General features: G+C 38.5%; 2 protein-coding genes across 9 annotated transcripts in view; one reads left to right on the top strand and one right to left on the bottom strand.

The window, feature by feature from the left end:
- The window catches only part of FRY (FRY microtubule binding protein), a 429,394-nt gene that overhangs the window by 353,431 nt on the left and 50,613 nt on the right, over positions 1 to 25,350 (top strand). For all 8 annotated transcript variants that reach the window (XM_072795524.1, XM_072795520.1, XM_072795518.1 and 5 more), the window contains 12 exons: positions 382 to 567; positions 2,899 to 3,097; positions 4,535 to 4,656; positions 8,666 to 8,853; positions 9,912 to 10,006; positions 11,259 to 11,866; positions 12,766 to 12,863; positions 13,256 to 13,426; positions 17,033 to 17,173; positions 19,526 to 19,705; positions 21,667 to 21,828; positions 23,033 to 23,107. In XM_072795524.1, coding sequence (XP_072651625.1) covers positions 382 to 567; positions 2,899 to 3,097; positions 4,535 to 4,656; positions 8,666 to 8,853; positions 9,912 to 10,006; positions 11,259 to 11,866; positions 12,766 to 12,863; positions 13,256 to 13,426; positions 17,033 to 17,173; positions 19,526 to 19,705; positions 21,667 to 21,828; positions 23,033 to 23,107 — 2,225 coding nt within the window. The remainder of the gene's footprint in view (positions 1 to 381; positions 568 to 2,898; positions 3,098 to 4,534; positions 4,657 to 8,665; positions 8,854 to 9,911; positions 10,007 to 11,258; positions 11,867 to 12,765; positions 12,864 to 13,255; positions 13,427 to 17,032; positions 17,174 to 19,525; positions 19,706 to 21,666; positions 21,829 to 23,032; positions 23,108 to 25,350) is intronic.
- Positions 22,401 to 25,350, bottom strand: part of ZAR1L (zygote arrest 1 like) — an 89,474-nt gene continuing 86,524 nt past the window's right edge. The window contains exon 4 of the mRNA XM_072795545.1: positions 22,401 to 22,524. Coding sequence (XP_072651646.1) covers positions 22,432 to 22,524 — 93 coding nt within the window. The 3' untranslated portion in view covers positions 22,401 to 22,431. The remainder of the gene's footprint in view (positions 22,525 to 25,350) is intronic.

Below are 25,350 nucleotides of genomic sequence, written 5' to 3'. Positions count from 1 at the left end.
AAAAAAGGGAAGGAGGAACAAGCCAGGAAGACTCAGAAGTTTAGTTACAGAAAGATGAACAAAGTTAGAATCCTTCAGTTAGCAGAGACATCCAGGGAAGACAACATCCCAGGAAGAAGGAATGCTAACCATGTCAAATGCTACTGAGAGGTCAAGAAAAGTCCATCTATCAGCATTTAATGAGAACATTTGATTTAAGGAATAAAGCATTCTATTTTTCCTAAGCCCAACTTCTTTATGTTGGTAATACAAACAATAACAAAGAAAACCGAACATTCTTTTAACATGTTCCTCCTGAGTGACTTGGAATCTTTACTATCCCTGGAATCTAAGCAAGCTTAAAACTTGTTTGTACTAAGAGATTTCACTGTTTTGTTCCAGGTTTGGACCACTACCGGCCTGAAGTCTTTGAACACAGCAAAAAATTGCTTCTTCACCTCTTGATTGCCCTCTCTTGCAACAGCAATTTTCATACCATTGCTTCTGTGCTTCTACAGACTCGAGAGATGGGCGAAGCTAAGACTCTAACAGTTCAGCCAGCTTATCAACCAGAGTATCTCTACACAGGTAACAAAAGGAGTGGCAGAGAGCCTGAGACAGAATCACAAATGCAAAGATGGGGTGTTGGCAGAGCCCAAATTAACTCCCCTAGTGTGATCACCATCCAACTTTCCAAGCAAGCAAGTAGCAGCACGATAAATATGCACCATCTCACCTGATGGTTAACTTGGTTCTCAAAATCCTTCTTCATTATTGAATACTTTCAAATGTCTTTTTCCTTATTATTATTATTGCTACTCTCATTAAATATGCTCCTACTGATACACTGAAAATTAAGATGTCCTTTGGTCAAGAGCATCAGTCTCAAACACTGAAGGATGAGAATCCACAAAACAGTGACCTTTTCCATCACCTTGAGAGCAGGTCATTGCCAGGGTGCCAGATGTATCATTTGTGTACTTTCCAGCTTCCCTGGGGGAGTTTTCACTTTATTAAGTTACTGACTTTTCTGGAAGGCACCATGACTGGAAGTCTACTAAGAATCATTGCTGTTTTGAAACCAAAATTTTCTTAGAAATGGGAACAGGAAGCATTAGCTGAATCATGTTTGAGTCAAATTCTGCTGTGTCCAGGTATTTATGAAAACTTTCCCCAAAGGGTTGACCAGTGGTTTTCATTTAGAATCGAAACATTTAATATATCCTAAAATGATAATGAATTAACATTCCTGAATATTTTGTACATAATTTTGGCACTGGATATGGTGTGGTACTTCCTGTGTCACCATGTATTTTATTCATAATCTTGAAAAGGATGTGCCTTACACTCAGTGCTTTCTTGTCCTTTGACAGATGTTAAAATATTTCTTTGGGAAAAAAAAAAAGATATTTCTTTGGAAAACAAATAGGAAGTCACTAAGTCTGAGACAGGGACTACCGACCTTCATTTAAGCCCTTTATTTTAAAACAAGCTGCATGTTATTGAAAATAACCCATCAGGGCACCTGAGTTGCTCAGTGGTTGAGCATCTGACTTCGGCTCAGGGCATCCTTTCTACAGGGAGCCTGCTTCTCCCTCTGCCTGTGTCTCTGCCTCTCTCTCAGTGTCTCTCATGAATGAATAAATAAAATCTTAAAAAAAAATAAAAGAACCCATTAATAGCCAGAGACACAAAACTCTCTTTACTATAGGTGTTTAATTAAAAGAATCTGAAGACCTCTGGCTGTCCTAACTCCCCAGTATAAGGATGTATTCCATTAAGTACATGGTCTTAGACTGAGAATAGAATAATGTCCATTAAATTGTATACCTCTGAGTGCATCAGTTTTGTATTCACTATACCACCGATGTGGCATAAAGTGAGGATTTACAAAACAAAACATACCATAGTCAAGACAGCAGATAGCTAATGATTGGATCTGTAGCATACATGGAATAGGCGTACAAAGAGTTTAGAAAATGTCTCTTCTTCATAAACATTTATTAATAGTTATTGAACACCTAGCTTCAACTATGATTGCTTTCAAATCCAAACTAAAAACTTGTGTGATAGAAATGATTGTCTTAATCTTATTATAATAGGAAATCAAGGTACAGAGAAGTTATATAAACTCCCTGAGATTGCATAGTAAATGGCAAAGATGATATTCAGGCCCAGGGCTCCTCACTCCTATTTCAGGGTATCTATCAGATACACCAGAACTATGGACTTTTTATGATTATTAAGTAGGATGAAAGAGATGGTTATGTATATACATTTTCAAACCAACAACATACCCAGAGATATAAAATGATAACTAAATATGAGGTGGGGAAAAAAACATAGTATTTGTTTATACCATATTTCTTTGATGAGATATAATTTATTAAAACATTAATATGCACATAATAGTCACAGTTTTAAGCTCATTTACTCAAAATATTATGTAGAGCTCATCAATTATTAGGTGCTGGTATCCTCAAAAATGGTATCATTTTACCGATTTAAGTAGTCTAATACCCAGGAATAATTTATGAACACAGTAGAATCCAGATGTATAGTGGAAATGTTTGTGGGCCTATCCACACGTGTGTGCAGGTGCACACAGATGCATGTACACATATGTACATCCACACACATGCACACATACCACTTCTTTTGTAGAAAGCATCAACTCAAACATCAGAGTAGAAAACAGCAAATCACACTCCTATTACCAAAAACACTCTGGTTTACATGGCAGTGCAACTATTTCATAAGCAAGGAAAGAATATCAGCCTCATTTCATCATAAGCACAGCCAAAATCAAATGTTTTTCTCCAAAACATTTAAATAACTACACACTTCTGTTTGCTCACCTCCTAACCTCATTAAGCACCCTGCCTAGCACATTCTACCATGACTTTCTTGTCCTACCAGGTGGCTTTGACTTCCTGAGAGAGGACCAGTCATCCCCAGTGCCAGACTCGGGGCTGAGCTCCAGTTCCACGTCGTCCAGCATCAGCCTGGGGGGTAGCAGTGGGAACCTCCCTCAGATGACCCAGGAGGTGGAGGATGCGGATACAACTGCTGAAGCAGATGAGAAAGCAAACAAGCTTATTGAGTTTCTGACAACCAGGTAGTGAGGGGTCAGAAGACAGGGGCCTGTTTCTGGGTTGGTCTTTTGGGGAAATGTCATCACATTAAAACCACACAGGTGGAAAAGCAAGCCCATGGTTTTAGCAAAGCCTTCTTTTCTCTTCTAAATTGTATCTGCTATAGTCTGTGTACCAGGCAGATCCTGGCAGAAGTTGTCTAAGATCCCACTGATGGCACAGTTGATGGGCAGGAATTTTCACGTACAAAGACAACACAGCAGATGGAGGCAGGACACAGTAGTGCCCCACGGTGAGGGATGACTTTAATTGTCTATTAGAGCTGCCAGTATCTGGGAGTTCTGAGACTTGGCAGAGAACATCACTCTGGAAACCAAATATATTAGCCACAGTCGACCCAGGAGCAGCTGCAGAGGGGATCATTGTCTGCTCATTTAATCCAGAGTCATTTATAAATGGAAGTCAGAAACAATAGGAAGCATGATAGGAAAGGAAGCCAACTGATGATCAAAATCAAGAAAGACTGAAAGCAATCCTGTTTTTTCAAGTCTTCTGGTTCTTCTGCTGAACAATTTAGTTTGTAAAGCTTCAGAATTTCTAGCACCCAAGGTCCAGTATTTGTATTAAGAAAACCATGCTTATCTTTGTATGGGGGGGAGGAGTGCTATCTTTTCTCAGTGCATTAAATCCCAAAGTGTAGTCTGTATAGATGTTATCTGATACCCACATAATTTTTCTGTCTTCCACAAATGCACCAATTAGTGCAAAAAAGGAAAAAAGCATTTTCTTTCCTCAATTAATGATTCAGAGTATTCTTTGCAGTTCTCAGTTCAATATAGGATTTAATGAACAGGAAGCTTCGAAAGGGGTTGATAGTGCCTACAACCAGGGTATCTCAAAGACCTGAATGGTTTGTGGAGAATGAAAGTATGCTTACCACTCAACACTGTCAGTACCATGTGTTGGGAAGAGTGTTCTCTGAAATTCTCACATCTGGCTGCATCCTGTTCTTCTTGTTGAAAACCAAGTAGCTATGAGAGGCTGTATTTTTAATTTGTTTCTGCAATATTTGGCAGCCTAATGATATGCTTCTGATAAAAGCATTATCTCTGCAAATCTAAAATGTACAAATAGATTGTACAAATGTACAAATCTAAATGTACAAATAAAATTAACATTTTATTTTGACAAACATGTATCTATTATGTGTAAACACTGTTCTGGTGAATTGAGAGGTTTTAATTCTGTGGGTGAATTTTGTGAGGTTTTCATTTTGTGAGTAAAACATAAGAGTATGCTCTTAAGCTTTATAAGACTAAAATTTACCCCCACATTAATCAGTAAAATATAAAAATCCATACTGCGCCTTTGGAGTTACAACAGCATACATGGTTTTAAAAATGCAAAATGATTATATTCATATAGTTATATTTTTTAACATTTTGTATGTTTTGTTTAAGGGCATTTGGTCCACTTTGGTGCCATGAGGACATCACACCCAAAAATCAAAATTCAAAGAGTGCTGAACAGCTCACTAATTTTCTACGTCATGTTGTATCCGTATTTAAAGACTCCAAATCAGGTACTTTATCCTATTTCCCCAAATGTCACTTACAACATTTTCTGTAATGGAGCATATTCTTCCCATTATAACCACACATTTCATATATGTGTGTGTGTGTGTGTGTGTGTGTGGTTCTGCATTTAGCATTGATAGCAGAAGAATATTCATAGGGGAGCTTTGAGGCTTAGTTCAGATGTGCCTAACTGAATGATTGTTAATGTCACATATTCTTGCATTATATTCTATCAAATAATTCCCAAAGGTCACTGTTCTCCTTGCTTCATATACCTCATTGGAATTAAACTATGCCTTATAATATTAATTTTATTTAGAGAAGGCCTTGACACAACACACATATGAAAAGATGCTCAAGGGGATCCCTGGGTGGCCCAGCGGTTTAGCGCCTGCCTTTGGCCCAGGGTGCGATCCTGGAGTCCTGGGATCGAGTCCCACGTCAGGCTCCTGGCATGGAACCTGCTTCTCCCTCCTCCTGTGTCTCTGCCTCTGTCTCTCTCTCTCTGTCTCTCTCTCTCTATGTCTATCACGAATAAATAAATAAATCTTAAAAAAAAAGATGCTCAACATCACTAATCATCAGGGAAATGCAAATCAAAACCATAATGAGATATCACCTCACACCTGTCAGAATGGCTAGAATCAAAAAGACAAGAAATAACAAATGTGGGCAAGAATGTGGAGGCAAAGGTACCCTCATGCATTGTTGGTGGGAAGGTAAACTGGTGCAGCTACTGTGGAAAACAGTATGGAATTTCCTCAAAACATTAAAAATAGAAATATCAAATGATTCAGTAATTGTGCTACTGAGCATTTATCCAAAAAGAAATTGAAGAAAATGAAAACACCAATTTGAAAAGATACAAGCCCTCCTGTTTATTGTAGCATTATTTGCAATAGCCAAGATATGGAAGTAATCCAAGTGTCCATCCATAGATGAATAGATAAGGAAAATGTGGTGTGTATGTATGGATATAAATGTAGATATATATTCATTCCATATATATTCCATTATATATGATATACATAATAAACTTACTATATAATGGAATATTATATAGCTATAAAAAGGATGAGTGTTTTTTTTTCACCATTTATGGCAACATGAATGTACCCAGAGGATATTATGCTAAGTGAAGTTAGTCAGATTGAGGGAAAAAATCCAATATGATTTCATTCATATGTGGAATGTTAGAAAACAAAACATGAATAAACAAACAAAAGCAAAATCAGACCTATAAATAAAGAAAACAAACTGAAGACTATGAGAGAGAAGGGAATATGGATATGGGCAGGATGGGTAAAGGGGAGCAGGAGATACAGGTTTCCAGTTATAGAAGGAATAAGTTACAGGGATAGAAGGCACAGCATAGGGAATATAGTCAATGATACTGTAATAGTGTTGTATGGTGACAGATGGCAGCTCCCCTTATGGTGAGTATCACATATAGAGAAGCTGAATCACTGTGTTGTACACCTGAAACTAATGTGACTGTATGTCAAGTATACTCAAATTTAAAATTTTGTCAAAAAAAAAAAAAAGAACATGAGTAATAATTATTGACTGTATCAAGACTCAACTGAGAAAAATAGTGAGACTTGAAAACTGGTTACAAAACAGTATCTTGTGATCAAATGTTTTTAACTCTGAAAGTATTTGCTAATAATTCCTGTACCAATGATCATTCAGTATTCTGAACACAGTGTGGTTCTTATTTACACTATCATAGCATCATGATGTTTAAGCCCTCAGCTGTATACCATTCAGATTCAACTTGGCCTGGGCTGATTTGTGTGTGAAATCTAAATTTGATTCCCCAGCATGATGCAACAACTGTCCCTACCTTTTTCCCCCACATCAGGCTGGCCATATGAAAGATAGCTCACTGGCTTTCCCCATTGCTCTGATAATTAGCACATCTCACAATTGAAAACATTCCAGATTAGCCACATCTCTTCTCAGTATCAGAGGGTGCTTTCGAAAAAACAAAAAATACTGATAAACTAACATGAGAAACTCATTTCAGAAAGAGGATTGACATTTCTTGTTTGGAGTTTCTCCTTTGGGATGTTTTTGAAATATTAAGACCTTTTCTATCGGTATTTCCCTCACTTAAAGTCATTTAATAATTGAAAGGAACCCAAAGGAAGAAATGTATATTGTTTGTGTGCAAGACATTAATTTGTCTAAAACTTCTGATTATATGAAGATAAGAAAAATGAGAAAACACACGAATCCCTTTACTGTGTCCTTAGAGGGTGCTGGTTTCCCTGTACAGCCCTGCTTTCTGCCATTTCCACTGTAGCACAATACATGTGTTTATGGAAACGCTTGTATTAGTCAGGGTAGCATAGCTGGTATAACACACAACCCCCAAAATTCAGAGGCTTAACACAGGAAAAGATTACTTCTGAATCACATAATGAATCAGTGTAGTTGTTTTTCCAATGGCCTTCCATATGGCGCTTCAAAGACTCTCCAACCTGTGGGTCTGTCACCCGCATCACCCCTGTCACTCCCGTTGCTCAGTGGCCTCTCCTCAACCCTCCTCATTCAGCCAGCCAGTGGAGGAAGAGCGTGAGTGGAGAAGGACTCCGGAGGAACATGCAGCATGCCAGGCTCAAACATGGCATCCAATGCTTCTTCCCACATTCCACTGGCCAGAACTCAGGCGTGAGGTCACACCTAACCTCAGGAAAGCCTGGGAAATGCAGGGTGCTGTGTGACACATCAAATAGCCTTTCTTTAAGGACATTGTCAGAGTTGTACTGGTGCTCTACAGTCCTGCAAGGATAGGTCTAGCCTTCAGGCCTATTGTGATTTAATTAAGTTTTTGTTAATCAACAGAGGTCCTGACCCCACACGTAATAAAATTAAGTAGGAAAATAAAATAAAGGTAACAAATTCTGTTTTAAAATATCCATTCAAAAATTGTGAACTGCCTGTATGGGTTTAATCCTGTATTTACTACCCTGAATATACACACCTAAGTCCATTTTTCAGGACTCTGTTTGCTCTGCAGGAACATTTTCTTAAATAGTCCCTAGGGTCAAACAGCCAGGCAGCAGCTAAGAACAATGACATTAAATTATCCCTCCTGATTCATTTTTATGTGATGATCAAATATACCACAGAGCCCTCTAGATCACAGAGATAGTCAAAATCACTGTTTTCATCATGTCCTCTGACTTTGTAGTCAGATTTCCTCCTGCAGAGAGACATAGCAGAGAGTACAGATCGTGGCCCAGAACTCAATCATGCACTTTGCCTTACATTTTTATTTCCATCTGATTCAAGTGGTTTTCTGATGACTGAGATGACCTTCATGCTATTGGAAGAACCTATATTCAGACTAGAGTTTAAACGATGGCTGCCTACTTGGCAACACTTACATTTCAATATCTGCATGTTTATAGACTACTCTGAAGAGCGATGACTTTGATATAGGCTTTGGTTGTGTTTTGAGTTGACTAGATCCACTAACAGCTTTCTTCTACATACACAAGTACTCTGAAAACTTGGTCATAACAAATTCTCTCATGAAAACTGGACTGAAAGTATTCCATGCAAAAAGTAGTTCAGAAGAACAATGTAGAAAAAATAGCAGTGCAATAAACAAAAAGACATTTGTAAGTCGATATTATGTATCAGACACCATACTAAGCATGTTTTAAATTGTTGAATTTCCACAACTCTAGGAGATAGATACTATGATTCTCCAGTTAAAAATAAGAAAACAGGCTCACAGAGAATACGTTTCTTTCCCAGAGTCCCAAAATCCCTTGTTCAAAACCAGGACCATCTTGCTCTAAAACTTTGGATTCTTTCTACTACACTATGCCTCTTTAGGATCTATCCAAATTTGGTGGGGTTTTATTTTGTTTTATTTTAAAATGGCTAAACCCTAGACAATACCACCAGGAGGCAGCTCTGTGCAGGTGGCCTGATTTGCATTGATGTCCCAGGTTTGCAGAGTACCGGTTGACCTACCTGTGGCCTCTTGGTGCTTAGGTTTCCATCTGGAGCAACACCTGAGTGAAGTTGCTTTGCAGACAGCCCTTGCAAGCTCCTCGAGGCACTATGCTGGTCGGTCTTTCCAGATATTCCGGGCACTCAAGCAACCTCTGTCAGCACACGCCTTGTCTGATCTTCTCTCCAGACTAGTGGAGGTGATTGGAGAACATGGAGATGAGATTCAGGTATGGAAGGAAAGACCACTGAAGTCATTCTCATTCTCGCATGTCAAAGATGAGGCCTTAACAGCTTCCTTTGAGCCTTCTTTCTCTTGCCAATTATCCCAACCATTTGGGAATATACAATTTATTTTTAAAATTTTTTAGAGGTTAGCTTTTTTATATTTACAAAAAATACTTCAAGGAGCATTGTTCTAGAAATCCAGTGGATATTGTTTTCTTGAGCCAACCACTGAGAAGCCCTTGGAGACTCCTTCTTGGTGGTTTTGTTGTTGGTTTGATTTGACAGAGAACTGAGGAATTATTTGTATTGTTTTGTTTTTTTGCCACCAACCTAGGATGCACTGATGCAGTCTCCCCACCTTGAGAAGGGATCTCTGTTGTATCTCTGCAAAGCATTACCCTTCTCTGTATAGCCAGCCTTCAGTACACTGAGAAGAGCTGAAGGAACTAATGAAGAGAGTAGGTACCACAAGAAGACTCTGTAGGTAGAGCCCAAGGCCTAGGGAGCAGGCCGAAAGCAAAGAACATTGCTGGCTCTGTAGCTTGGGCCAAGCCCTTCTTTCCTTTGTTTTCCATTAGAGAAGTTACTTTATCCTGCACACCTCTTAACTCTAGCCTCTTTTCCTCTTTCTGGCCATTGGATGTGCTTTTTTCAAAATGCCACTAAGGCCCAGCCTTTCTCATATCTTAACTCTAAATCTCTGGTCAGACATTACCATTCTGCATTTCAAATGCCTACCATCCCCCTCAGCAAGGAGCCATGATTGCCCCTTTAACCTTGCCCTCCCCCTGTTGGATTTCAAATGAGATTAATCTGTTCAGGACCTCATATCTAGGAACATAAATCTTTGTGATTACCTGCTTACTATTAAGCTATCTGAATTTCCTAAATGGCCCTTAAAATTTGTTTTTAGACTCAGTAAGTTCAAGTAGCAATGACTGTCTAGCACTCAATGGTATTAACATTAGACTTGAATAAAGTTTGCTTTAATTAAATTTATCTTCAGGATGTGAACAGGAGTTTTGAGCAGTACAAAATGTTATCTTTGCATGTCTGGCAGGGTTATGTAATGGAAGCACTCCTTACGTTGGAAGCTGCTGTGGATAACTTGTCTGACTGCTTGAAGAACAGTGATCTCTTAACGGTATTATCTCGGTGAGAAGCAGCTTAATGACTTTTGAAATCAAATATGCTGGACTGAATATTTGAGAGATACCTGGATTTGGGCAAAGTCCAAAGGAAAAAATCTAGTTTTTGATGTTTGAAAAGTTTGGTACTTTTTCTTTAGTTAAAAAAAAAGTTATGGCACACTCATATATACCCGTATAAGTATTTTTGAACATCGGGAAGATAGAGAAGAAATGCTATTTCTAAAAAATAGAAATATTTTGTTTTTTCATTTTTTGTTCTATGTCTCTGAGTACTTTTTCAAATTTTATATAATAGTTATCCTACTTTTTGCATTGTAGATAGAAACCAAAACTAAATATTATTTTTTGAATGAATATCTACAAAACTCATCTGAACCTGCACTATAAAAACAGCTGGAATTAATGTTGATTTTACTTGAATAAATTCCTATCTTAGATCTTTCTTTTTTATTTTTGTTCCTTTTGCTCCTGCCAATGTTTAATTACCCATTTCAAATCATTCACAATTTTGTATTCTGCTTATATAATTGAGCTCATTTTGCTTGAAATTGAGTCAGTAATGTTATCATAAATCACACTGAGCCTTGTTTCATTTTTAAGTTGAGCATTTTTTATGGATAGGTAATTTTAGTATGATTCCTAACATCATTCATATTTTTCTATATAAACCTACAGATTTATCTAAGTCAGTAAGAATTTAGCAAGAATGTTGATAAAGAGTTTTATCTATTCAGCCTGAAATGGGCTTAGAGATCATTCCTTGTAGATTTTTTATAAGCATAAAAAATTTCCTTTGATGCAGTTACTAACTTTTTTCTTTCTAGATAATATCCTTTTCATTTCTGTTCTTATCGGTCAGTTAATAGAATATTAAGCTTTGTGCCTATCAGGAATATTTTATTTCTAAATTACTCCTGCCCAAAGTCAAACAAAAAAATAAATGAATGATCAGTAAACTTTACCACCAACTGCTTGCTCTCCTTTAGCTTTTCAGTAAGTGTAAGTCATTATTAGGTTTGATTGTTGCTTTGTTGGTGAAGGTTCTCATTGTTTTGTTTTTTATAACTTTAAGTTTAGGAATAGAAAATTTATTCCTGTAGGTTTAAGGGTATGGGGAAAAAAGAATAGATAGGATTGTTCCAAAGAATGATTTCTCTCCCTTACTGTTTGTCAGTGAATCTTAAAAGGACTGGCACTTTACTGAAGCATGTTGGCTTTCTGTTGAAATTTTTTTAATTTTTTATGTTTATACCCAGCTCTTCATCACCAGATTTAAGCTCTAGCACTAAACTAACAGCAAGCAGAAAGAGCACAGGACAACTAAATGTAAACCCTGGGACAGCCAGTGGCAACACCACAACCACAGAACGGAGCCGGCATCAAAGAAGCTTTTCTGTGCCCAAGAAGTTTGGAGTTGTTGACCGATCCTCAGACCCACCTAGAAGTGCCACCCTGGATAGAATTCAGGCTTGTACCCAGCAAGGCCTCTCCTCAAAAACCAGAAGTTCATCTTCCTTGAAGGACAGTCTCTCGGATCCGTCTCACATAAATCATCCAACGAACTTATTAGCCACCATCTTTTGGGTCACAGTGGCCTTGATGGAATCTGATTTTGAGTTTGAATACCTAATGGCCTTAAGGCTGTTGAACAGACTACTGGCTCATATGCCGCTTGATAAAGTTGAGAACCGAGAAAAACTTGAGAAACTCCAGGCACAGCTGAAGTGGTCAGACTTCTCAGGGTTGCAGCAGCTGCTGCTCAAAGGATTCACCTCCCTCACCACCACTGACCTGACCCTGCAGCTTTTCAGTTTGCTCACACCAGTATCCAAAGTATCCATGGTGGATTCATCCCAGGCCATTGGTAAGGCCAACATCACTCATTCTCCTGAAGTTCTGGAAGTGGTTGTGTTTACATTTAGTGTAATAAGATAATGGGCTTCGTACTTTCAACAATTCTGTTTAAAATGGTTCTTGGGAATAGTGTCATTTCTTTCAAAACTATACATAATATAAATCTTAAAATTATTTAAATTGTAGAAGACATTTTTAAAGCAATAGCATAAAAGGGGCAGAAGCAATATATTAGTTATTTCTTTGTGCTTTACAGATGAAATTGCAGACACTGTCAATTTATTCCATTATTCTTGTACAAATAAAACATTTTTGCTCTTTTTTTCTTAATTCCTAAATCTTTTTTGTTTTCTTACCTTTTTATCACCTCTTGAAAATTCTCTTGATTTCATCATTTTGAATAAAGCCAAATCACCAGCCATATTTTTAATACCATGGCATGGGGCCCAGACTTCTTTTCATGAAGGTAGAACTTAACATGATGGTACTAAGCCATTACTTAGCATTTTAAAAAGCCTGTTTGATACATTACATGAGTGAGACTTAAATTGGTTGGCCTATGTCTTCTCATACAAGCTTTTCTTAAAATATGGTTTTTGATAAAAGTTTTAAACCAAAGCTTCAGTTCCTTTTAATCTGCTTTTTAAAATCTGTGCCAGTCATCCTTATTCACAGTCCATAACAATACAGTCACTGTCTCAGAATTACAGATCTACTTCAGTGCCTCCTCTGTAACTGGTGTCATTGTGGTTGTACATTTTTTTCCTGGATTTTGTGTTAGATCATAGTAAAACTGTTCAAAAGACTGCTTTTGCATCACCTTAGCATAAAATCTGCAATATTCCTTCCTACTGCTAACAGTTAAAATGCACCATATTCAGTATGTCCACTGCATCTTCTCTGATCCAGGATTTCCACTGAACGTGTTGTGTCTCCTGCCCCAGCTGATCCAGCATTTTGAAAATCCCAACCAGTTTTGCAAGGATATAGCTGAAAGGATTGCTCAGGTATGATTTCTGGCTCCATACTCAGGCGGATCCATACAGGCCTTCAGGAAGGTCCAATGCTAAACAGAGATTGCCCCAAAAGGGAAATGAGTTTCACAAAACCTGAAAATCATAACTGATATGGCTGGTAATTTATATTTCTGAGTAGCTAATGCACATTGTCTTGTGGTTTCATTATTGATAAGACAGGTGGAAAGAATCTGTGAAAATCTTATTAGCTAATTATTAAGATAAGTACTTCTGCAGCTTGCAAAAAAAAAAAAAATAAAAAGTATCAATATGTTTTCCAGATTCCAGAGCAAAATTGCAAACATATCTTATAGCAAAACTGCTAACACATCTTCCTATTCATAAGGCTATTTTATCCCTAATTTATTATCTTCTCTTAAAAGGTGTGTTTGGAAGAGAAGAACCCCAAACTTTCCAATCTTGCACACGTCATGACCCTTTATAAAACACACAGCTACACGAGGGACTGTGCCACATGGGTCAATGTGGTCTGCCGATACCTTCATGAAGCATATGCCGACATTACCTTGAATATGGTGACCTACCTGGCCGAGGTAAGCTCTTCAATTAAGGATAAGCCTATTATAGTTTTCATGGATAAAATATTTATATGGAATGGATAATCTCTTATCTTCATTTATTGTCTATTATATATTATCATAGATGCTGTATGGAATCATCTTAAATCCTCACAACAATTCAGTGATTCAGATACTATCATAACAAAGAATCTGAGGCCAAACCAGATGAAATAATCTGCCATATGTTTAAAGTGGCAAAGCCAGCCTTTATACCTGCTTCAAAAACTTAAATTCCTTCTTTTTCCTATGCTAATGCTTGCCAGTACATTCCAGAAATGGGGAAATTTTATCCTAATTACTCCAGGTGTTCAAATCTTACTTAAAAAGTTATTATGTGGATTGATATGTTTAATGGTTGTTTGCTCTGAACTACTTAACAAAGCATATATTTAGAAGTAAACCTTTTATCTTCATCTTTAAGTTTGTTTTTAAAAATGGAAAGGGATTTTCATCCTTATACAAGTGTGTTTCTAGTACATTCATTCCAAGGCCCTGTGTCCATTGATGCTGGAAATACACAGCATATTGGACAAGTGATGAAATGTATTCTGTGTAACACCTCGGGCCACTCACTACCTTAATACACAAGGTCATGAAATCTATGAGAGAAATGGTCTCAAACAGCCACCTTGGTTTAGCGTGTTCACCATTGCTTTTCCTTGGGAGACATGCATGCATACCTCTCGCTAGGGCCTTTTCAGAAGTGATGAGGACAGTACATTCTCACTTTTCTTATAGTTATGTCATGAGTACAGGGTGCGGACAGGTTAGAGTATCAGTCATTCTCTGCAAGGCTCCACAAGACTGCACCCTTGTACCTGGTAGAGAGGGTCCTTGCCCCATTTATCAACATTGATAGTTGATCTTGCAGGATTTTGATTTGCAATCTGGGTCAGCAATACATAAGCTGCATTCAGACTGTCAACAGCCAAGGGTTTTTCCACACCCCATCTTTGGCACTTTAAGGAGCCCCTCTTATATGCCACCCTGTGGCTTTGGATAATCACCTTGGTCCCATCTGTCCCCACAAGAATTACTAAGAAACCACACACATACCTCAGCTCGTAAGAAATACCAGATAACTGACACCAGTGCCCTTGCTTACAAAGGCAGATGATGACAATTTTAAAAGTGAAACGTAAGCTAGCAAGAAGATAAGACTTGTTCGGATCACTAGACAAAAGTTTCAAAACTACAAATGGTATGTGGCAGATACACACATACATGTTATCCAGACAAAAAAGGAAGGAAGCACCGACACACACCACAACCTGGATGAACCTTGAAAACATTATGCCAAGTGGAAGAAGCCAGATGCAAAAGGACAAATATAATAGGATTCCATTTGTACGGGGTACCTAGAATAGGCAAATCTGTAGAGATAGAAAGTGGAATAGTGATCCCTAGGGGTTGGGGACAGGGAGTAATGGGAACTTCACATTTTACAGTTAACAGTCTTCGTTTTGAATGATGAACAAATCCTGAAAATAAATAGTGGTGATGGTTACACAACAGTCCGAATACACTTCATGCCACTGAACTGTACACTTAGCAGTGGTCAGAATGGCAAATTTATGTTATATACATCTTACCACAATGAAAATAAATAAATGAGAATGGATTACCTAATTTGTCCTCTTCAGGCTTTGTCACAAACTGTCACTGAAAATCTTATTATGAACCTAACTTCCCACCAAGCATAGTACATATTAACTCCTACTTCAGGTACTCATGTATTCTTTCAGGTGTTGGCCAGGCACATACGTATAATCTTAGGTAGCTATGATCAGTATTGCCTGTGAACCTGCTCTGTTCATGTGACATTAATTCTGTGCGTGTATTTTCATATGTTGGCATAGCTCATATAGTGTCACTTTCAACAACTGTGATTCTAACAGGTTATTGTAACCCAGTGTGCTTAAACATCTCCCCTGTTGCTTATATTCATAATTTTTTTTTCTATCACAAAGGGACCTTTTATGTAGACTTCTTATCAGATAATATCCAGGTTATTTCTTCTGGTGGCGTTTTCAAAAGTAACTTATCCAGGTTGAGGGCATGGGTACATGAATGTGTTTTATGGTTCTCTACACATTTGGGAAATTGGTCTTGACAGAGATTTCCCCTATTTACAATACTGCCAACAGTGTATAAACCTGGTTTCCCACATCCTCACTATATTTTATTATCCTTTTTATGCCTCTTTTCAGTTTTATATTTTTATTGTTTAAAACTTTAAAATTATTCCCTTTATGTATTTCATTTCTAAGAATAGTGTTCATTTTCCCACACAATAGATTTGCATAATTGTTCATTTCCTTGTGTGTTAACTGCTCAGTTGTTTCCTTTGGCCTCTTTTGATGTGGAATTTGAACATTTATTTGAATTATCTCTATACTTCTTTGTTTGGAACAGTAACCTTTGATCATGATGTGTGTCACATAAATTTTCTCATTAGTTTGCTTTCTTCTTTGAAAATACTGTTGATACCATAGTATATGTCCATAAAAGAAAATTTCGTAGGTACAGAGAAGTGGGGGGAAAAAACAGGAGGGGGAGATAAGAAAAATCACCCAAAATAGTTATCTAGAGAGAAACACTGCTAGCATTTTGTTCAATTTCTTTCCATTGTTATTTCCATGTAACACCCACCCATTCACTTAGACTTTGACATCATCTATTATACAGAAATTGTATATCCTTCCTCCTTCACTATTTAGTATTATCTGATATCCTTTACTGTCTTTAAAAATGTCATCCTCTTGATTATGTGGTATTTCATCAGACAATTTAGCATAATTTTTTATCCATTTCCCTAGTGTTCAACATTTATACTGCTTATAGAGCTTTCTTGTTTAGTTTTTTTTGTGGGTGTCTTACTATTAAAAATAATGCTTTGGTGAAATCTTACATATAAATCTTAGTGTCTATCTCTAGGTTTGGAAAAGTTCCTAGAAGTATAATCACTATTTCAAAAGACATAAACTGTTTTTAATACTCTTGATGTCAATTGCCAAATTATCCAAGTTACTCCCCACCAATACTGACTGTTATCACTTGGGAAACCTTGCCAGTTTGATAACTAATAACTTGTGCCTTTTGTCTTAATTTGTAATTTTCAATAATTAGTGGTATTTGGTGCTTTCCTTTTGAGATTTATTTTGTATGTATTCCATTTATGAATATTGTATCTATATATTCAGGTGTGCTTACATTGCATTTGTTTTGTTTTTTTTTAATTTTTTGAGATTTTATTTATTTATTGGAGAGAGAGTACAAGCGAGCATGAGTAGGGGACAAGGGGAGGGGCAGAGGGAGAGGGAGAGACAGGCTCCCTGCTGAGTGCTCAATCCCAGGACCCTGGGGATCATGACCCAAGCCGGAGGCAGATGCTTAACCAATTGAGCCATCCAGGTACCCTACATTACCTTTAATGATATCTTCATTTCTTTAGTGGTTAGGATTTTCCATTCCTTTCTAAGGAAAAATGCAATCATAAAGGTGTTGGGAGACACTGGTCCTTCTGTATGAAAAGGCGGGTGTCACACACCAACTGACACTGTACCTTGCCTCCCACAGCTGCTGGAGAAGGGTCTCCCCAGTATGCAGCAGCCCCTCCTCCAGGTGATCTACAGTCTCCTCAGCTACATGGACTTGTCAGTCGTCCCTGTAAAGCAGTTTAATGTGGAAGTTCTGAAGACCATTGAAAAATATGTGCAAGTGAGTATCTGGATGACTTCACTTATGAACAAGGATGTTTCCAGAGAGTCATTCTAGAAAGACTGGAGATTTGTAGCTTGTACTTGGCTGCAAAGTTATCAGGGTGCCAGGCTGCACATTAATTTATTGGCATCCTTAACCCACTGAGAGCAGTCATTTGTGGTGGTTGACCACACCCCAAGTGGTACAGTAAGAAGAAAGACAGGACAAGCTCTGGTGCATTTCTGAGCCCTCAGAAATGTGTTTCTGCCTCTTGGGGCCTACAGACTGGGTATTAAAAGCAAACACCTGGCTGGGAAGGGCAGCAGTGTTGAATCTGTAGTATCCTATTTCAAAGAAGGAGAAGAGAGAAGGAACTTAGGTGTGCTAGGTTATAGGCCAGGTGTTTCCACATGCAAAGTGTTAATTCAGGGGTTAAAATGATCACTTTGGAGTTGAGAGAAGTCAGGTTAAACAACTTGCAAAAATGTGTTGAAAATACTACAAAAAAACAAATGCAGGGGTGTACTCTGTGAGTTGCAGACTTCAAGGGCAGATGCTAGATTCTATCTGGTTAAAATCATCCACAAAGCCATACAGTGTAAATTAGATATTTTTTCCCTGTTGTCACTTCAACATCACATTGCTTGCAGAAATTATTTACTGCTAAATATGATTCCAAGCCTTTTTTAGTTTCTTTTTTTTTTTTTTTAATTTTTTTTTTAATTTTTATTTATTTATGATAGTCACAGAGAGACAGAGAGAGAGAGGCAGAGACATAGGCAGAGGGAGAAGCAGGCTCCATGCACCGGGAGCCTGACGTGGGATTCGATCCCGGGTCTCCAGGATCGCGCCCTGGGCCAAAGGCAGGCGCCAAACCGCTGCGCCACCCAGGGATCCCCCCTTTTTTAGTTTCTATTTTTCGAGTTTCATTTCTCCAAAAATCATTTATGCAGGTAGTAAGCATTCAGTAACACTTTCTCACTTCACGGAAGTCCTGGGAGCCAGGGGTTTGGTTCACATTTTTCTACAAATCATGTGCCCTTGATCAAAAGAAAAAAATTGTTTTACTAGGCTGCCTATTCTCACTCAGGCCTGTGGGCTATCTCTGTTATTCGATATCTTATCTTGAATGATGGCTAATTCCACATTCAAATCATGACCTCCCTTGTACGGAATTTAACAGTGAAGGAAATATGGTTTATTTCATGTGCTCTTATTCCAAAGGCTGGGTAAATAATAATAATAACTTTTATCAAGTTAACTTATCTATGCTCAGTATTTTTGTGGGAGAAGCCCAGTTGGCCTGGGGTTTGTCAGGGAGACAAAGATTCCAAAACAAAGTGAGTCTTTTAGGAAAAGTAGGCCTGTGATAAACCAATAAGGAGAGGAAGGGCATTCCAGGACAGGGAATAGCATAAGTAAAGACACAATGGCAAAGAGAGCTTGCCTAGTGTGAAGATCTCCAGGGGCAGCTTGGGGTGGGGGATATTACTCCTGTAGGCTGTGCTTAAAGAGTGTGGACTCCACCCTGCCCACCAGAGGGAGCCCTTGAAGAAATTTAGGCAGGGAAGGGGCATGGTCTGAAGAGTTCTAGAAAGATCACTGTAGTTGGGGTGGGTATGCTGGACTTCAGTAGAGGCCGCAAGCCAGGAGACCAGTTAAGAGGACATTGAAATAGTCCAGGCAGAGGCCAGAGAGGATTCAGCTGATCCAGTGCCAGCAGGAATACAGAAGATGAAAAGATGGGAGCTAACCATGCCTCCCAGAGTCCTGGGTTAGATCATGAGGAAGGTATGAAGTGAGAAGAGAAGAGGCGCCCAGGGAGCAAAGGAAGCAGCAGAAGCCAGAAAAGTAGGAGAAAAACTAAGGAAGACTGGAAGCTGGAATCAGGGAGAGTTTTGAGAAAGAGTGAGTGGTCAATAGCATAAATGCATTGGGGATTGTTTTTGTTCAAATGGAGGAGGTACCTTATTGGCAAAAATGGTTCCTTGTCGTTTTAAACTTCTGTTTATTTGAATATGGACAGAATTTGCTATTTTTTTATTTGCTTATTTCCTAAATGTATCCCCTCTTACATATAAATTGTATTTTTGTGTCATTGGCCTTTTACGTAAGATAGAATTTGAGGCACTGTTTTCCATCAGGGAATTCTGACTGGTCGTGAGAAGTTTCAGGAGCTGGGTCTTACATACAACTGATGAATCACTGAACTCTACCTCTGAAACGAATAAAACACTGTATGATAATTAATTGAATTTAAATGTTTTTTAAAAAAGGTTCAGTTGCTAGCAGTAGACTCGTTTTTTCTTTTTTGTTTTTTGTTTTTTTAATGAAATTGTTTCTGATCATTGAATGTTTTATTCTCTTCAGAGTGTTCACTGGAGAGAAGCTTTGAATATCCTGAAGCTGGTAGTGTCGCGATCTGCCAGTCTTGTTTTGCCTTCCTATCAGCACAGTGACCTCTCAAAGATAGAAATACATCGAGTGTGGACCAGTGCCTCTAAGGAATTACCTGGAAAAACCCTAGACTTTCACTTCGATATTTCAGAGGTATGTTATCTGTTTCTGTCAACCTTAGCAGGGAGAATTAATAGCAAAGATCACAACTAGTTGCCTGGGAAACAGACACTTATTTTATGTTTATTTCAAACTAAGTTTTCTAAGGCCTAAATTAGGTTGTTTTTTAAGAACACATCAAGTGTCATATTCATTAGGGCTCTCAGCTGACAGCCTCTAAAAACAGAAGTGAGCACCCGTTATTTTTTAAAGGATTTTTTTAAAAGATAACTTTAAAAACAGAATGATCTTAAGCATGTTTAAAGCATGACCTTCACTCCTTCTTTACCCGACAGGTGTCATGTCCTATCTTTATATCCACAACTTTGCTGTCCAAACTCCCAGCCGGACCAGCAAATGACTGAGATTGACAGGAATACAGAATCTGCCTTTACAGTTGCTTCCCCAAACCATGCTGCTTTTTAAACCAGTACAATTATCTAAGGTCTTGCCTCGAGGGAGAAGGGAGGGAGGAGGGAAGGAACCAGTGAACCAAACTAAAGAGTCAGGGAGAGAAGAGGGGGCAGAAAGTAGCCAGGCCTACCCGCTCCTGCTTGAATGGACATTTGGGAGGCCTGTACTTAGTCTAAGATGTGCAAATACTTTACTTTCCTGTCTCGTGTACCCCATGCCCCATAACCTCGCCAAAGCAGAAACTACTTTCTGTCCATTTTGTAACCATGGTCTGGTACAAGAACGGTACTTAACAAATATTCTTCAGAACTGCTGAATGAATAAATTCACTGAAAGAATAAACCAGATCTGGTTATGTGAAACTTATTTGCTCTATTAAGTAGGTTGTAGCCAGGTTGGGTTTCTTCACACAACGGTCTCATTGCCCCTTCAGTACCAAGGTTGAGATACTCTTTTGCTGCCCTCATGATTCCTGCATCTGTATTTAGTATGTGTATGATATTAAGGTATCCAATCAATTATTTTTTAAATTTTTAACATTTTTTTACATTGCTGAAGGGAAAAGCTACTTTTACTCCTTGACTGAAGTCAGTTCTGTTCGAAAGGGGCACAGAAAAGAAGCAGCCAGTCGGCTGCACACCCCAGGAACAGAGCTGCTCCAGAATAAAAAGCTGGAGAACCAGATGAAGAATTTCCAACTGGTGTCTGCCACCTGGGGATAGAGGGGCAGGCCCACAAACAGGGTTCTGCAGCAAGGCTGACTACCCAGCCACCACACACCAGCATGAGAAAGGAATTCTCGGGAAATAAACTTCTAAAGTGTTGCCCAAGTACCTGGCCATGAATTTACTCATTTAAATAACTGAAAAGGGGCAGCCCCGGTGGCCCAGCAGTTTAGCGTCGCCTTCGGGCCACGGGTGTGATCCTGGAGACACAGGATTGAGTCCCACGTGGGGCTTCCTGCATGGAGCCTGCTTCTCTCTCTGCCTGTATCTCTGCCTCTCTCTCTCTCCCTCTCTCTCTCTCTCTCTGTCTCTCATGAATAAATAAATAAAATCTATAAATAAATAAATAAATGAATAAATAAATAAATAAATAAATAAATAAATAAATAAAAACTGAAAAGATAGAACCAATTTAAATGAGTTTTTAAATAACTAAGATTTAAAGGTTGAGAAGAAGGAAGGAACTCTGGTCTCTGGTTATAACAATAAGGAATTCTTTTAAGCTCAAATATCTGAAAACTATTTGCTTTCCTGAATGTTTTGCTTCTCATCTTTATCAGTGGTTTCTAGAGTATGTTTAAGAACAAGCAATTGGATTTGTTTTCAGCTGCTAACGAGGGTAGGAAAATGTTGAAGATGTAAAATGATTTAGAATGTGTTTGAACATCAGGAAAATGAGTCTACTTATGACACTGAACTTGTCTAAGTTTTAATCAAATAAGCAGGGCTTGGCTGCTGCTGGGTAGAGTGCTCCCATAGTACACAGAACTATCAAACAGATAGAACATGAACTTTTGTATTCCTTTTTTTGTCAAGACACCAATCATCGGGAGGCGATACGATGAGCTACAGAACTCTTCTGGACGGGATGGGAAGCCCAGGGCCATGGCCGTTACCAGGAGCACATCCTCTACTTCATCAGGCTCCAATTCCAATGTTCTTGTTCCTGTAAGCTGGAAAAGGCCTCAGTATTCTCAGGTATAGAATTCTAGACTTCCAGGATTGGAAAGGAGTTCAGGGGGACCTATGAGCCCAAATGCCCACGTGATAAGGGTTTCCTCCAGCACCAGCCTGACATTGCCCATCTTCTGGGCATCAACACTTCAGTGATGAGGATCTTATGGCATTCCAAGGGAACCTAGTTTATCTTGGAACAGCTCATTACATTGAGTTGAAGTCTGACATTTGCTGCCTCGGCCTGTTGGTCCTAGTTCTCTTAAGACTTAGATGAAATGAGACCTCTCTTACACATGGCAGCCCTTCAAATGGATAAAGAAACCCCACCCTCTCTGCCACTCATCCAAATGAGTTCTCTTTTCTCCAAACAATGCATTCTTAGTTCTCCCAACCAGTTCTACATGATAGGGCTGCACAAGAATACAGAATCTGCCTTTACAGTTGCTTCCTCAAGCCACACTGCTTTTTCAACTAGTAAAATTGTCTAAATTCTTACATTGATGGAGAGGGAAGGAAGGAGGGAAGAGATTAGCAAATGTGCTAAGGAGTCAGGAATTAAAAAGAGGGTAGAAAGTAGTCAGATCTACCTGCTGCTCCATGAATGGACATTTGGGAGGCCTGCGCTTAGTCTAAGATGTGCAAATGCTTTGCTTTCCAGTAGCCCTTCTGACTGCTGTCTCCTAGGCACACACTCCATTCATGGTGTCCATGGACAGTCTGAGGAAAATAGATTTGTGTTAGAACATAGTAGATTTAATGTAGGTATGAGGAAAGCATTTCTAATGCTGAAAGTTGTAACAGACAAGAAAAGATTATCAAGGGAAGTCATGAGTATCTGCTGAAGAACCCAGGGGCTGATTTTCACCCCCTTCCCTGGGAAAGCTTAGATCAACACTGTCCAGTAGAAACACAAAGTGTGCCTCATTTTAAACTTTCTAATGGTCACTTTAAAAAAATTAAAAAGAAACAGGTAAAAATCATTTTAATAACATTTTATTTAACTAATATATTTCATATTATTTCCATGTGCAGCCAATATCTTGCAATTATTAATGAGATATTTTGCATTCCTTTTTCATACCAAGTCTCTGTGTATTTTACATCTCAGTTCTCACTGGCCACATTCCAGGGACCATAGTCCTATGTGGCTAATGGCTTACAGTATTGGAGCAGATTTGATCACAGGACCCCGTGATTAAAATGTGTTTGTGTGTCTCTTTTCCAGAAGAGGACAAAAGAGAAGTTGGTGCACGTCCTTTCTCTGTGTGGCCAAGAAGTAGGATTAAGCAAAAATCCATCAGTAAGTTCTGTCATGTATCATGTTTATGTTGGTACCATATCTTTTTTTACCTTTGATCTCTTTTAGCTTTAAAGAAGTCTGCTGTGAATTATAGGTATGATATCCACCATCTAGATCAAACCCATACATTATTTCTCTCCACCCTATGCTTTTTAACGTCCTTTAGTTCAGAAACAATGAATGATTTTGTTGCTCTAGTTTCTGCAAATAGTTCTTTTCCTTGTTTAAAATTTCTTGATTTTTTATAAATATGCCCAGATATCCTTAAAATATGTATACATCATTCTCTCCTGCACCACCATATTTAATATACATTCCTATGCAGTGTAATTTTGCCCTGTGTATGCATACCTCTTCCTGTGATGTCATTGTTTTACTTATGCACAATAGGGATGGAAATAATGATATATCATTATGGGGTTTTTCTCTTTTAAACATCCACTGGTGTTACAGTTAAAACAACAACATGCCATTGGGCTTTGGAATAAATGAATAATCACAGTATTAGAATTTAGCTTCTGAAGCTTTTAAATAATTTAGAAAATTCAAGTTGTCTGGGAGTCTGTTGTAGCAAAAGGAAAAAAAATCTCAGGGTCTGGTTTCAGGGGTATTTTTATTTTGTCTATATTTCAGCGTCTTTGCGTCTTTGTTACCAACAAAAAAACTAAATAGCAAACTAAATAATTTCCCAAATCGAGTAAGAATTAGCAAAGAGTTGTTCTGGGAAGCTGTCTTTCCAATCTCAAAATGAATCTACTAGTGTAATTCATGAGCAGGTGAAATGTTAGAGGCTCATATATATTCACTCAAGTGCAGATTAGTGTTTCATATCATTGGGGAAATGTGCCCCAGCCAGCCAGCAGCTGAGCTCGGCTTCCACCGAAGTCACCTTTTTCATGTTATTGATCAGTTAAGGTTTGTTACTGCTCCCACGACATTACATAGCAGGGAGGGAACAAGGCAATAGTAGCAGGGGCAGAGGGAGGAAGGGGACCAAGGGCACTTTGCCTCTGCAGGGCAGCTTTCCAGAGAGGGCCATCTCCTACTGCCATTCTGGCTGGTACTTCCTGCTCAGATCCAAACTGCCTGCTTTCTGTGCTGAGGCTCTTCTAGCTACAAATGTTTGTCTGGAGCATGTTACAGATAGGAGACACAGCACTGACTGGGAAAAGGAGCCTCCAACTGAGGAAATCCGAATTCTAGCCCCATCTCTTATGAACTAGCTGCCTGGCCCTCGGTGCTGTTCCCCTCATAGAGCCATTTGCAATCCCTGTGCAAACTGTGTGCCATGGACCATTTTATGAGAATGTAATGCAAATCACAGGACTATTCTCAAACACTGGAAGAAAAAAAGTATACTTAAAACCTATTCGGGATGCCTGGGGGCACAGTGGTTGAGCATCTGCCTTCAGCTCAGGTCATGGTCCCCTGGAATCGAGTCCCGCATTGGGCTCCCCACTGGGTGCCTGCTTCTCCCTCTGCCTATGTCTGTCCCTCTCTCTCTGTGTCTCTCATGAATGAATGAATGGATGAATGAATGAATGAATATATAAATAAATAAAATCTTTTTAAAAAAATAAAAATAAAACCTATCATTCTTTTTTACTTTTGAGAGACACTTGTTATATTAAATGCATATAAATGATTTGCCTACTTTTCAAGGAAGACCAGACAATATAATGGTTAAGAAAATCATATTAGTCACTTTATATAATATCAGTCTGTGTGGAATAGACCACATACTGGGTCACAAATCGGGTCTGAACTGATACCAAAAGATTGGGATCGTCCGCTGCATATTCTCAGACCATAATGCCTTGAAATTAGAACTAAATCACAACAAGAAGTTTGGAAGGACCTCAAACACGTGGAGGTTAAGGACCATCCTGCTAAAAGATGAAAGGGTCAACCAGGAAATTAGGGAAGAATTAAAAAGATTCATGGAAACTAATGAGAATGAGGATACAACTGTTCAAAATCTTTGGGATGCAGCAAAAGCAGTCCTAAGGGGGAAATACATCGCAATACAAGCATCCATTCAAAAACTGGAAAGAACTCAAATACAAAAGCTAACCTTACACATAAAGCAGCTAGAGAAAAAACAGCAAATAGATCCTACACCCAGCAGAAGAAGAGAATTAATAAAGATTCGAGCAGAACTCAATGAAATCGAGACCAGAAGAACTGTGGAACAGATCAACAGAACCAGGAGTTGGTCTTTGAAAGAATTAATAAGATAGATA

This window comes from Canis lupus, chromosome 24 (genome assembly GCF_048164855.1).
Source record: "Canis lupus baileyi chromosome 24, mCanLup2.hap1, whole genome shotgun sequence".
Classification (NCBI taxonomy): Eukaryota; Metazoa; Chordata; class Mammalia; order Carnivora; family Canidae; genus Canis; species Canis lupus.
Note: the sequence above shows the minus strand (reverse complement) of the source record. Positions and strands in the feature narration are given on the sequence as shown.